The 15073-nt window shown below is 40.8% G+C and overlaps 1 protein-coding gene, 1 non-coding gene and 1 pseudogene across 2 annotated transcripts; 2 read left to right on the forward strand and 1 right to left on the reverse strand.

The window, feature by feature from the left end:
- The first annotated feature begins 1113 nt into the window (after positions 1 to 1113).
- TRNAF-GAA (transfer RNA phenylalanine (anticodon GAA)) lies at positions 1114 to 1186 on the forward strand. The gene has a single exon. It is a non-coding gene; the product is annotated as a tRNA-Phe (tRNA).
- Positions 1187 to 2565: 1379 nt separating this feature from the next.
- On the reverse strand, positions 2566 to 5698 carry LOC123043388 (kinesin-like protein KIN-14K; annotated as a pseudogene).
- Positions 5699 to 9577: 3879 nt separating this feature from the next.
- Positions 9578 to 14179, forward strand: LOC123063524 (BAHD acyltransferase DCR). Its single transcript, XM_044487333.1, has 2 exons — positions 9578 to 10175; positions 12979 to 14179. The coding sequence occupies exons 1-2, from the start codon at positions 9720 to 9722 to the stop codon at positions 13864 to 13866; spliced, it is 1344 nt and encodes a 447-aa protein (XP_044343268.1). The 5' UTR covers positions 9578 to 9719; the 3' UTR covers positions 13867 to 14179.
- The last annotated feature ends 894 nt before the right edge of the window (positions 14180 to 15073 follow it).

The following is a 15073-nucleotide window of genomic DNA, read 5'->3' on the forward strand; positions in this document are numbered from 1 at the left end:
TTTCGCCACTGGTGGTTGGGGCAGTACAAGGGATCTCCTTGTAGTGGCTTTATTATTAGGTCAATGATATTTTGTTGGCCGGTGGAGGCTAGATGCAAGTGCTAGAAGCACCAACGACTATGCCAGGTCTAGTTGTGGATGATGATGCACATCTGTTTGCTTGTTTTTATGATGGTTAGATCAGTGTCGTTATCTATATATACTCTTTAGGGGTGATGACACTACGCCGCCAACAAACTTAGGATGCAGCCATGCCGATGTTCAATCAACGTTGTCTTTGTTATGTCTTCTATGGACTGGATTCAGCCGCGGTTTTCAAAACACATTAGGTGATAGGAGTTTATTAGGTCTTATGGTGATTGTTGGTTGCTTTTATGTTTTGCAACAATGGATGCTCGCATCATTTTTCTCATAGAAGGATGCCGCTCTTTAATGAATATAAAATATCATCACAAAGAGTTTTTCAGATATAATCCGGAGTTACAGATAGAATCGCCAGAGGAAGCACACACATGTGATAATGTATGAGTCACGACATTGTGATTGTTCCTTGACATGAATCATATTTCAAATGCCTCGGGTGCATTCTCTAAACCTAGGGTACCATAAAACTAAACACGTCATTAGAAAAGATAATAAGAAACATGAACTCCCAACAATGGCTGTCACACCTCTCAACATGTCGTTAATCTTGTACTTTCTCTGTTTTTATTTACTCTGCATATTACAGTTGACCAAAGTCAAACTTCGTAAAATTTGACCAAGTTTATAGAAAAAAATATAAATATTTACCATAACAAATCTATATGATGTGAAAGTATGTTTAATAATGAATCCAATGGTATTATTTTGTTATTGTATATGTTAATATTTTTGTTTATAAATCTCGTTAAAGTTTACAAAGCTTGACTTTGACCAAAGCTAATATGCAGAGTAATAAAAACGGAGGGAGTATGATATTTTCTGGAAGACCCTTTGGGTTGTTGGTATGGACCAAGAAATTCCAAGGGATGTTTAAACACTAGCAGTGGATAGGGACGATTCATGCATTACACGGTTGCCATATTCATTACCGTGTGTTCATATATATTGTAATAGGTAATAAACACACAAGCGGGGATAGCTCAGTTGGGAGAGCGTCAGACTGAAGATCTGAAGGTCGCGTGTTCGATCCACGCTCACCGCAATGTCATTTTTTATTTTTTTTATTTTTTCAGTTAAAAAAAAACGAAAACTCTGTAGGTCTCAGAGCGGGTCTCTCGGACTACTGTGATTTTCTTTCCTTTTCCATCAACAACTCTCACAGTGGCTCCGTCAAAAAAAAAAATAATCTTGCAGTGGTTCCGTCAAAAATGAAAAACTCTCACAGTGGCAATTCTCTTGTGTAAAGACTGAAGCCTGAATGTAGACTAGAGCCTGAAAAGAGAGAGCAGACCGGTTGTCATAATCATGCACATTGAAACTGAACCAGGAGTGTACCAATAGTCCAATATTTTTTCGTCCTTGATCGTCAGACCGCAAGAGACCACAACATCTAACCCTTGTCGCTGCAGAACAAACACAATGCGAGGATCCTCTGAAGTCTGAACATTGCAAGCATCCTCGTCAGAAGTGAAACAGGGATCACATATCATAGCCTTGTTCTCTTGTCAGCAGTTTGTTCCACCTGCTCGTCTCGTCGAGTAACAGTGAGCATACAAAATACAGACCGAGCAGCTGGAACGTGCTCTACTTCTGCCATCTTTTGGTTGACCTGGCTGACGAAGAGCCTCCCGCCAACTGGTTGGATTGACTCCTTGTATGACCTGGTTTGTCAATATGATCTCATTCCCATTAGTACATAGGAGAATTAACTATTGGTTCTGATTTAAATTTTTTACAAATGTCATGAGAAGATACAAAAAATATATGAACGTCAATGTGAAGTTTTCCAAGTTGTGAAAGTTTATTGAGCCCTAGCACCAAAATTTTGCAGGTTCTACGAAGAAGTCTTGTGCTTACTTGGAGTCTTCAAAATTGCATCCCTTGGTCTTGATCTGAAGATTGCTGGCTGCCTGCTTTTTGTGAGAGTGGATCTGGTTATCCGCGATGAACCTCCATGCCTGAAACTATTGAGCATTACCAAATTAGTAAGCCTACTTCTCGAAAGATGAGAAACTCTCAAGGCGACAAGTATAGACAAAAAGAAATTACTCCTAATGCATAGCCATAGGAATGAAAAAACTCTCAAAAAACAACTGATAATTTTGATGGAAATGATATAGGAAACAGAGAGTACATTGTTGTATCATCGATTATGTCCAAGTTGAAGTTCATAATGTTCCTTCTGCCAATAGAATACTCCATTTCTCTTACCAACAAACCATCTTCAGATACATTGTCTTCATAATCTGCTTATTCCAACCCCATAGCCAAAATTTTAGTGGGTGAAGTCTGACCAGCATGTGCATTCACTTCAGCATAACTCAGAGGATCTGCTAGTTGTCTATTTTGGTTTTATGTGATCAGCTATACCTTTTTGGAATTAAAATTATTTGGCATGGTTGCGCCATGGTTGTCAACAATTCAACTTTGGGATTTGTCTTTGTCTTTCATGAGTTTGAGCTGCTCAATTTCCATATATTTTCGTGAAATAGTGTCTTTCAAGGATGAAACCTAGAAAAACACAAACAACAGCTTATATCCATAAATATGAGAGAATCTTTATCAGGAACAGAAGTTAACAGCAACTGCAAACAACGACTTTGTAGTTTTAACTAGTATTATATAAAACCTTGAGTCATATGTATCCAATAGTGATATTGCAAGCCCTCATTTTATCTATGGTCCTATGAAAACTTAGCAATTCATATTTTCTTTTCTTTCCAATTGATCCAAAATTTGTACTGGTATTTTTGAAAAGAAGGAAATAGTAGTGGCATTTATCTGAATCGGCATAATTGGAGTGGCATTTATCTAGTTAACCCCCAGAAGTGAAAGGTAAAAATAGCAGGAGTTCCCAAGCTATTCAAGTCTGAGTTTTTCTGTAGGTTTGTATTAATTATTTGTCAATACTAGCGCACATTCCAGAAATCAACACTATCAAGAATGTCTAGAAATATGTAACTAACCCGGCAGTAAATAAACTCCTCCTATTTTACTGCTAATTTTCGCAATGTTTTGATACAGGCTATGAATTGTAGTTTTTATGGTTTAACACCTTACCAACCGTAGTTATAAGTAAGTACCCCCTCCGATTAAAACCACGACACTTATTATGGATCAGAGGGAGTATATGAAAATCACTTGAGTCCTAAAATCGATTCCAACCTGAGACTAGAAGTGATCATAGAATGAAAAAAATTCATCTTGGGTTTTTAGGATAATGTTCACAATTTAATATCACATTCATATGTAAATCTATCTTTTTATTTTACACACTATTCTTTCTTTCCCTAACTAAAGCAGTTTCTTTTTTAGAACAAAGGCTCAAGAAGAGCCCGGTTTTGAATTAACAAAGCCATCAACCGGCCAGGAATACACAAGGCCACCAAGCATGAGCGACCAAAAGATACAAGGGAACTAGCTGAGCGATTAAAACAGTTTCTCATGTGCACAAAAGGAATCAAACTCCAGTTCAAGACAGGCTAAAGTATAAGAGCCTGTTCCAGCAGCTCTTTGATATCCTTTCCCTCTTTGTACTTCTTGCAGCGCCTAAATCTACTCCAGAAACTCTTTTAGCAAACTTTAAAGTGGTTATTGTTTCTAAATATGACTCAACATTAGGATTTATTTGGACAAACATTAGCGTCTTTGCTTGTCCCCCTGCAATAGAATATTTGAAGAAATAATTATAACATCACATAAAGCCTCCAAATGCATGATTTATCAGAGTATAAACAATCGATTACCAAGAGAGCTTTGTTGTTTCTTTAGGGCACATGGGCATCTTTCTGTGCCAGAGCAAAAATCTCATCATCTAAAGCAGAGTGGTTTGTTAATATGTTGAGCCCCTTTTAATCTATCTCCCGTTGCTTCGAACTGCTCTACTCTTGCACTGCTAGCAAGATCAACGAGCTGTAAACATCCTCTAGAGGTGGATCCAATCTTCACATCCAACCCTGGAAAGTGTACGGTTAGAATGCTACATGTAATAATATATTTTTAACAAATCTATATTATAGAGAATAACAATATACCCGGAAAAAAGAAGAGAATGACGATAAATATAATATAAATCTGGTTCATGGTTCAGTCAACCTGTAGGACCGGCTGCTTCTTTCATATAGAGCTGTTGCAACAACTGCTTTGCTAGTCCAATTTCCATCAAGTCTAAAACATCTGATGTTGATTTAATGGATATAAGCTCACATCCGATAAAACGAGTCCAAAAGGCTGAGAAGTCTAAAACATCAAGTGTTTATTCATGTTAATGAGTACCATTATTACTTTACAGTTTTAATAATAAGAATACAGTAAAATAAAAAAGGCATGATTATAAGAAATGTAATGAAAAAAAAATCTGTGCAAGAGTATCAAAGGATATTGTTTCTGTGCAATATTGATTGACAGAGATCACGAATGTGTTCGTTGTACATCTCAACCATCTGTACCCCCACCTCGTACGAGAAAATACTTCTCCCACATAGTGAAATATCAAATAGATTATTTATATCCCCATAATTGACACCCCAATTTTTCAATGATGTACTGGGTCCAGTCTCTATAGAAAATAGCGCGCTGATAATTATACAGTGTACGACAAAAATCTCTACTCCTATAAAAAGCTGAGTTGATGATGATGGTGTGCCTGCCATCCTTCATTTACAATCATTCGATTTACATTCAAAGCATCTGAGACAAATTATGTTATTTTTGCAAAAAGACCCCCATACTCCACTCCTTGTTTGTAGATAACCCCCTGCCTCTCACGTTCATTCATCTATCCCTCTCACCTCATCTAGCCATCTCAGGAAAAAATAAGGAAGGATCTGGAGAGGTCGCTGCTTTTGGCGCCCGTCTGCCCCCAACTCCTCTCATGCCTTCTCTCAGGCTGCATTGCCGACCACCACCATGACCCCCTCCTCCTCGCCATCTCCTCTGCCCCCTTCCAAGTCATCCTGAGTTACATTCATGGTGGTCTAGAAAAAATAAACAAAATCGATACTCAGAAAATAATTTTTAAAGATTATTTTTTGCAAAGCACAATAAGTGTTATTTCTTCGAAAGTTTTGGATGCAGGTTGAACACTTGAACGCTTTTGTTTGCAAAAGATATTCTTTTATCTATTTTGCCTACATTTACTATTCACCCAGATGCTTGTGAGCTCTAGAGAAGAAATAATATCCGAAGAAACCTATCGGTATTTGTTACACATGAGATGGCCCCCGCATACTTTGTCAAATAAACAACTCTCGAATCAATGCATTTCATTGTTCCGTGCAACGCACGGGCATCTTACTAGTTTAACCATGATTCTCAGGACTAGAGTTAGTACCACTGTGTAAGTTGTTCCAGAACCAGTTTGACCATATGCAAAAATATACACATTGAATTCACCGAGAATTGACCGAATCAATGGCCGTGTCGTGAAAACATCGGTTGTGAATTGGAAAAATAGCTAATTAGAGAATTATTAATATGAAAAAAGAAAACTATTATTATAATAAAATTGTACCCTGAGAAGCAAATGATCTGTACACTTTGCTAAACTCGACATCTAGTTTACATCTTTTGGCCCTTCGACACTGTACATATTTTCCTTGCTTTAGCGGATTTGAAATCAGAAGCTCACCACTTTCGCTAATGTAGTTAATAGTAGTTGATTTTTTTATCTTGGCCTGGAAGAAATGGTCTTACACAACAATACACTCTTATATTGCCTAGGAAAAGAGAATATTTTCAAAAGTGTTCACATATTTAATAAAAATATTTATATTTTTAAAAATATATTTAAATACACTCTCATATAATTAAGAAAAAAAATCATATTTTAATAAAATATTCATGTAGTATATAAAGTGTTCATGCTTTTCGGAAATGTTATGTAGATTTAGTGTTCACGTGTTTTAATAAAGTTTATGTGTTTGCCATAAGATTAAGTTTTTAATAAAATTAAATATAAAAATAGGAATGGAAAAATAACTCGGAGCCTAGTGTCCCCCCAGACTATATTCCTCAAATGAATACTTTTTTAATTATACGTAAAATTTTATAATTCACAAACATTATTACTTAAATGAACAAAAATTTAAAAGTAAGTTATTTTCGTATGCATATTATTTATGACTCAAGTATATTTGAACTTATTTTTATTGCTACGACTATAATTACATTTTTTTACAGAATTCTAAAGAAAACTAACATATGGAATATGGGCCACACAGAATGCGGGTTCGGCTCCTCTGCAGTTGCGTCCCTACTGCACCTATGCTAGCTAGCAAGATCTGCCATCCAGCCAAATCCAAAGGCTCTCATTCCTTCCCCTAAATTCTGCTATTAACTGGAAAAAAATTCTGATTTCTGTGTGGGGATTACCCTACGGCCGGAGGCTTGGGGCCAAACAAGACAAGGAGAAGAACCAATTGCGCGCCATGCAGCGATCTGTTCGACATCCTCCCCTTCATCCTCCATATACACCCATCTATTGATCATGTAGATGATCTCTCTTTTGCCTTCCTTCTCCTAGAGAAGAAAGCAATGTCCAGCAGTATTTCACTTGCTACTGCTTGGTCTATACTGTTGTAGTACTCGGCAAGTTCTGCAGTATTTTCTTAGCTTTGTTACTATACTATACTATGGAAGCGGATTAGGAGCACTCGGGTGCTCCACTCCCCTATATCAAAAAATAATTAATAATTCAAAAAAAAGTCAAAAAATCCTGGATATATTTTTGAACCAAATATGACTAGGTATTGTACTCATATAAAAAGTTCAGCCAAGGAGTAATTCTCGTTGACTTCAGGGCAAAAAAAACAAATTTATGATGACAATATAACATGAATAGCGCTTGTATCTAGCATTTTTTAGGAAATCTTTGACCCCGAATACAATAAAAGTCATTTTCTATTTAATCTTTTTATACGAGTGCAATACTTGGTCATGTTTGATTCCATAAAAAGTTCCGGGGTTTTTTGACTTTTTTTGAATTACGAAATTATTTTTGAATATAGGGGGGCGTAGCATCCGAGAGCTCCTATGCATTTTTGACTATACTGCCTACTAGCAAAAGGGCTAGTGTGTTACAAACAGGAGAAAAAAAATCATAATCTCAAATGGCTCAATCTCGTGAAATCATGAACATATTTATAAACTCGTGAACATATTTGAAATCATGAACATTTTTCAAATTCATGACCACCTTTACAAATTTTCGACATTTTCTAAACTCAAGACCAAATTTTGAATTCATGAACATTTTATACTATTTGCAAACATTTTTTCAAAAGATTGAACATTTAAAAAAATGAATCGGCCAACATTTCTAGAATGGACAAACATTGTTATGGAAATTGGTGGAACAATTTTGAAATTCATGAAGATTTATTTGAGCTAATGGATATTTTCTTGATTTAATGAACATTTTTTGAATCAGCAGACATTTTATGAATGAATAAACTATTTTGTAAGTCACTAACAGTTTTTTAATTTTTAGGATATTTTTTCATTCATGAATATTTTTTGAATTAGCGAAATTTCGTTCAATTTCATTAACATTTTATAATACACAAACTTTTTTAAAAATCATGAACATTTTCTTATTTCCCTAACATTATTTTTAATAAGCAAACTTTTTTATTAAATCACGGACATTTTTTGAATCCACAAACATTTTATGATTTATTAAACATTTTATTTAAAAACTATCTTTTTTAAATTTCCAAATATTTTTAAGTCCTAAATTATTTAAAGTAAAAAAACGGAATTAAGAAAATAAAATAAAAACAAAATTTATAAAACAGGCCGCCCGGACATGGGCCAGCCCAAACATGTGTGATGCGTCTTCTCCCAGCACAAAGAGCGCAGTATAGGAGGTCCCTACTGCATGGGCTGGCCCAAGCGAGGGATTCCCTGTGTGAAACATTTTTTTATCGCTTATAGATGACATTGGTGGGTAATATTTTGCAACTTTGAGAGCAATTTTCATGACGTACCACAAGAATTAATAGTCCCTTTGTTATTACTAGTAAACGGGCCTGTGAGTTGCAACGGGAGGAAAAATACCACATGCTCTTATAGTCTTCAGATGGTGGTTTAGAATATGAGAATCTGTAGTTGTAGCCGAAACAAAGATGTTCTTAACCTACAATGCACGGTTCAAGATTCCACGGGCAGGTCTTCTATTTCAACATTACTTGCATGTAGATTTAATATGTACATACAAACGGGCTAGCAACAAATTATTTATCCATGCCATGCGTGGAATGGGGTGTTGTTACGGGTAAAGGAAAATGATAAGAACAAACATTATATATTAGCACACTACGGAGACATACATGTATCGTGGGTGGTTAAACGTCACCAACTTAGGGCATGTCCAACATCATTCCAGCTCTTGGCTTCACTCCACGACCTCAAGCTCATCCTCGCGTCGCTGCCCCGAGCTCGTCCTCGCTTCAGTCTGACGCGAATTATCGCTTTGAAGCTCTTCATACCTCCTCTATCACGTTTATTTTTTTTAAGTGCAAATATTTTTGTTGCAACTCTTGAACTTTTTTCACATGCATATTTATTAAAGACACGAGGAGTTTTTCTAAAAGAAATACATAAACAACTTTTATTTTAGTGTCAAACTGTGGGAATCGTATAAATCCCATGTTTATTGGGTGTCTGTCTTTATATTCCATCTTTATTCAGGCATCTCTTCTATTTCCCGTAGTTATGGAATCTCCTTGCCACAAGGTCTCCTCTTTATTCCTGTTATAGCGCAATACATTACATCTTTATTCGGGCATCTCTTTCATTTCTTGCTGACTTATATAAATTGATGTAATTTCGTGTAAAGCAGCGATGTGGTACTTTTAATTAGTACTGCATCCGTTTCTAAATATAAATCTTTTTAGGCATTTCAAATAAGGTACAACATACGAATGTATGTTAACATATTTTAAAGTGTAGATTCACTCATTTTGCTTCATATAAGTCACTTGATGGAATCTTTAGAAAAGACCTGTAGTATTTGGGAACGGAAGTGGTGGCATTGATTCGATTCCCCCGCACGATACATTTGTTTCTTGGCTGATTTGAGATTGTTTCTTGGCTGATTTGAGATTCTGTAGTAAATTTTTAGCTTGCTACTGTCTGTTCACTTGCTGTTACGTGTTCTGCACTAGTATATTTTTTGTAGTACAACTAGTAGTGAAGGCAGAGATGAAGGTATGCATCCTTGTAAGTCTCCCTCCACCGTGGTATCTTGTCCTCCTTCACACGTCCCGACCGACCGCGCTCCGGGTGGTTTGGAAGGGCGCGGTGGCGGTCGATCAATTAGCTCGGTGCATCAAGGCCGCCATAAATGTCCCACCACCCTCCCAACGGCCATCGCCTTGGTCCTTCCCTTCCCCCATCAAGATGACAACCAAAGCCTGCTCGATCTGCCTCCCCCATCAATGCCCGCACCTCCACCTCCGCCCCTCCTTTATATCACTCACCCGGAGCATCTCTCCCATTCCACGCAGCAGCACAGCGCAGCGCAGCCCGCTGACACCCGCTCGCAGCTTACATCACAGACCGGTTAAACAGCAATGGCCGTGGACAGCGGGGACGCCGCCGCCATGGCCGTCGCGGTCACCGGCACCCGCACGGTGGCGCCGGCCAAGACCAAGGTCACCCTCGCCACCTTCGACCTGCCCTACATCACCTTCTACTACAACCAGAAGCTGCTCCTCTACCGCCTCCCGCAGGGCGCCGCCGACTTCCAGGACGTCACCGCGCGCATGGCCGACGCGCTCGGGGACGCGCTCGCCTACTTCTACCCGCTCGCCGGCCGGATCCGCCAGGAGAAGGGCGACGGCGGTGCGCTGTACGTCGACGGGGAGGAGGGCGCGGAGGTCGTCGAGGCCGCCGCCGAGGGCGTCTCCGTGGACCAGCTCGCCGGCGAGGACTGCGGCGAGGAGGCGGAGAAGCTCATGCAGCAGCTCATACCCTACACCGGCGTCATGAACCTCGAGGGGCTCCACCGCCCGCTGCTCGCGGTCCAGGTATGCGCCGCCGGAGCTCCCTACCTTGATCACTTAGCAACCGTACCTTTGGCATGAATGCATGATGATACGGGAAAGGGCGTTCATAGCAGCGGTCCGGGGAACGAAATCCTTCGGCGTCCTATTATTTTCGGAGAAATACTGATGGGCGAACGTTCGCTGGGAGAGAGCTCCCAGTGAACGACCTTAGAGCCGTTGGATCGATCGAATGCATGGCATTTTTAAAATTAAAAATACACTGCATCTCTGGCATTTTTCAGCATGGATACCCAGTCTCGAGTGAAAAAGGTACTGTAACTTTTTTATTAAAATCATCGTGCAATAAATCAGCAAAACCTAAAGTTATTTTGCGTCTCCTTCTGACTTACTGGGGTGGATATAATCTCCCCAACACATACATAATGCTTTAACTAATACACGAAAATGCATACCCATGATTTTAAGTGAGCTCTCTCTTATACTCCCTCCGTTTTTTAAAAAGTGTACTTCCAACTTTGTTGAAGGGTCAAATTATCTTAAAATTTGACAGAGTTTGTGCAAAAATATATCAATGCTTGTAACACTAAATAGGTATATGACGAAAAAATATTCTATCATAAATCTGATACTACTAATTTGATGGCATAAATGTTGGTCTATTATTGTATAAATACGGTCAAACATAAAAAAATAACTTTTCAACAAAATTGGAAATACACTCTTTTAAAGACGAAGGGAGTATGTGCATTTTCTATGGGCCTTTTGCTAATAAAATGAAAAGGAAAGAGATGAATTCTAATGTCCGTTAGAACATCTATGTGTAGTTTTTGTGACCATTTAATTATATTTTTTTAAAGAGTTTGAATTCAATTTTTTGGATGATAAAAAGACACGGATTTGTCAGAAACCGGTTATTGCGGCTCTCCAAAAAATAATATCAACAAAAAAATGTTGGCATAAACTCACTAATCACTGGGAAAAAAGATAAAAAGCAAGGTCTTGTTGTGAAATTTGGGGTTGTTCACTGATGGTGACCAAGCTATGAGGCATCGAGCGTATGTAGCCCCGCCATACGAGCTAGTGACGAACCCTAGCGGCTAAGCCGGTTAGATCATTTTAGCAGTGGACTGCAGCGGACTGCAGCGGACAACTTTAGATTTCGCCCTACCTTAAGCATGGTTGCAAGATCTACATATTTGGCGCATTTTAATTGAGTACTACAATGCACTTAAAGCAAGACATGGAGTATAAATTACTAAACTGAGATGAGAATTAGTTCGAATTTATCAGCACAACTATGCAAGGTTCACTATTTTAAAATATCTGAACAGATATTTGTCATTCCTACGAATGGCATTGTCATGCCCATGTCTTGCCGACACGTGCATTCTGGCCTTCTGGGAGCCATATGTTGTTGACAAGGGAATGCCAAACACTCAAATTGCTATACGTACCGTTTAAAATGGCAAATCTGCAAAGACCAGTTCTTTTGAGTGACTTAAAAAAATAAGCTGCGTCTCCCCAGATTAAAAAGTAAGTCACCCTCTAAATTTTTTGAGACTTCTAAATTAGTTATTCCATAACTAACTTAGAAGCCCCAATGAATAAGACATGTGGCTTATGCAGAAAACTGGAAGGAGACGGCTTATTTTTAAGAGAAAAATATGTTTTTCCCTCAAATTTCTCAAAAGTATAAACTTGGTCCCTCAAGATTTGTTGGTAGATATTAGCCCTTCAAGTCTCAAAATCGAATAAGTTTGCTCCAAAACCATATTTGAGCACATTGACCGGGTTTGACCATGTTAACCAGATTTGACTGATGAACAGTAAATTCAAAAAAAAATCAAAGAAACTCAGGAAATCTGAAATCTTATGACAACCAAGATGCTTGGGTGTGCTAGGTGCGTGTAAGTTTTTGTGGTCAAATAACATTCGAGGAGCTCTAGCCAAAAAACAATTTTTGGCTTTTCATTTTGTGAGCTGATTTTTTTTTTTTTTGCCACGAGCTCCTCGAATGTTGAAACACAACACAAATTTTCACGCACGTAGCTCACCCAAGCATCTTGGTTTCCATAAAATTTTAGTTTTTTTGAATTTGTTTGCTATTTCTTTGAATTTACTATTCATCGGTCAAACCTAGTCAACATGGTCAAACCTGGTCAACATGCTCAAAATTTGGTTTTTGACCGAACTTCTCCGGTTTCAAGACTTGAAGGACCAAATGTCTACCATAAAATCTTGAGGGACCAAGTCTATACTTTTAGGGAACTTGAGGGACCAAAAACACATTTTTCTCTATTTTTAAAGCTGTAAAAAAAACTGGCCATGTTGATCCAATTGCTACACTGCTGGCTTAGTTAGGTAGTATAGCCGTATACTTAAAAAAATCAGGATAGTATACTTTTTTTAGGAAGGACAGTATACTTTTAAGATGATTACATCAACAAACTGCAAAGGTTGTGCACCGACACATTTTCCAGCTGCGCGATGTAAATAAGGGGCAGCATTTTGATTCCGACACATGCATGGTCCATGTGTAATAAATACTCTCTGTCTCAAAATAAAGTTGTATTAAATTAAAGACACTTAGATTAGGACGAAGGAAGTACGTAAATTTATCGACCGACAAGTAGTAGGCCAGCATTATTGATTGCATAGTAGGTCATTGCGCGTACACACACTGCCGTAGAAAAAAAAAACTATAGACGTTCATCTTTCTGCAATTTAATTTTCATACTGAAATTCGCCATATTCTTCTTCATTTTGTTCAAATTTCCTCAAACTGAAAAGTAATATGGACACATACGATGGGGTTGCATTGCAGTTCACTAAGCTCAAGGACGGCCTCGCCGTGGGCTGCGCCTTCAACCACGCCGTGCTGGACGGCACCGCCACGTGGCACTTCATGAGCTCCTGGGCGGAGCTCTGCCGCGGCGCCGCCGCCCCGTCGGCGCTCCCGATCCACAACCGCGCCATGGCGCGCTCCGTGCGCGTCGGCCTCACCCTGCCGGCCTCCGCGGAGGCGCACGAGAAGACGGACCCCAACGGGCCCAAGAAGCCGCTCGTGGCCCGCGTCTTCTCCTTCTCGGAGCCCGTCGTGGCCCGCATCAAGGCCAACGCCAACGCGGCGCTGCCCCCCGGCGCGAAGCCCTTCTCCGCCTTCCAGTCCCTGGGCGCCCACATCTGGCGGTCCGTCTCGCGCGCGCGCGAGCTGGGCCCCGCGGACATCACCGTCTTCGCCGTGTTCGCCGACTGCCGGGCCCGCCTCGACCCGCCCGTGCCGGCGACGTACTTCGGCAACCTCATCCAGGCGGTGTTCACGGGCGTGCCCGCGGGGATGCTCCTGGGCGGGCCGCCGGAGCTGGCGGCCGGGATGCTGCAGAAGGCCATCGGCGAGCACGACGCGGCCGCCGTGACGCGGAGGCTGGACGAGTACGAGGCGGCGCCCAAGCTGTTCCACTACAGCGACGCCGGGCCCAACTGCGTGGCCGTGGGCAGCTCGCCGCGCTTCCGCGTGTACGACGTGGACTTCGGGTTCGGCAGGCCGGAGCGCGTCCGCAGCGGCGGCAACAACAAGTTCGACGGGATGGTGTACCTGTACCCGGGCCGCGGCGGCGACAGCGGCGGCATCGACGTGGAGCTGGCGCTGCAGCCGGAGCCCATGCAGAGGCTCGAGAAGGACGAGGAGTTCCTGCAGATCGCGGCTGCATGATCGCCTGCGCGTCGCTGCCTGCGTTATTTAGTGAGCTTAATTAAGCAAAGGTTTGTGATTTAGCCAGCTTCGTTAATTCGATCTTCTTCACTAGTGCATGTGTGTTTGCTTGTTACTGCTGCGGATCTGTTCCGGTTAAATAAGGATCGATCGATTAGTTTGTGTAAGATCACCATCCTATTTCTCGTGTCATGTCACACAAATAGTCATGTAATGTACTAGTAGTATGTGATCCGCCTACAGGATTTGCATATTTGTTTGCACGTACTCGGCTCATCCCTTCTGAATTAAAACTACTGTGTTTCCTTTTTCATATTTCTGAAGAGCGATGCATACATCAAAGATGTTTATGGCACCACGCCAAACATCATCATCACTTTACGTTTTTCATTTCCCCTAGGGTTTTCGCCTAGGGTCTACCTTGTCCTTCGGCCGCGCTACCAAAGTCCATGTAATCAACCATCGATCGCCGGGGATTCCTCGAGGTTTGGTGGCTCCATCGTCCGTGAGGAGAGACCGCATTCTGCATGGCGGAACCACACACGATTGAGGCTAGCAAGGGGGGAAAGGAAGATGGGCCGGGTAGATGAGTTGCGGGCGTCGAGGGTAGAAGGGAGTCACGGGAAGGAAGGGGTCGGGGATTCCCCATATGATCCGCCAATCCATGATGAAAAACTCGGGGAGGAGCGGGCAAGCAACAACAGTGCAGATCAGGAGGATGTTGATGGGGGAGACTGGGATTGCTCCGGCCCCGACCCACATCTCGAGGACGGTTTCGATGGGCTGAACAACTTCATGGTGAGGAAGAAGAGGTTGGGGTTGTTTAGGGTTCATACACAGCGACCCTCCAAGGCTCCAACCATGCCGCGTTGCTTTTTTTAGAAGAGCACCGCACTTTATTTCATTCAAATAAGTTTACAGGGATCACTAGTAGAAAAAGGGTCATTTGTTCCGGTTCTAGAGGGTTTTTAGTCTCGGTTCTGGAACCGAGACTAAAGGGTCGGTACTAAAGCCTCCCCCCCCCCCCCTTTAGTGGTTGTTTGGATATCAAGTATTAGCTATGGATTTGTACAAAACGAGTTTTAAACCGGTTTTTAGCAAAATCAGTTTTACTAATTGTTTTCTGAATAATCAGTTTATAGGGAACTATGTTTGGAGTTAGGAAAGTATAAAACGAGTTGGTCGGGTTCCTTGTTTGTATAGTGAT

Source organism: Triticum aestivum, chromosome 1A (assembly GCF_018294505.1).
Source record: "Triticum aestivum cultivar Chinese Spring chromosome 1A, IWGSC CS RefSeq v2.1, whole genome shotgun sequence".
NCBI classification, from domain to species: domain Eukaryota; kingdom Viridiplantae; phylum Streptophyta; class Magnoliopsida; order Poales; family Poaceae; genus Triticum; species Triticum aestivum.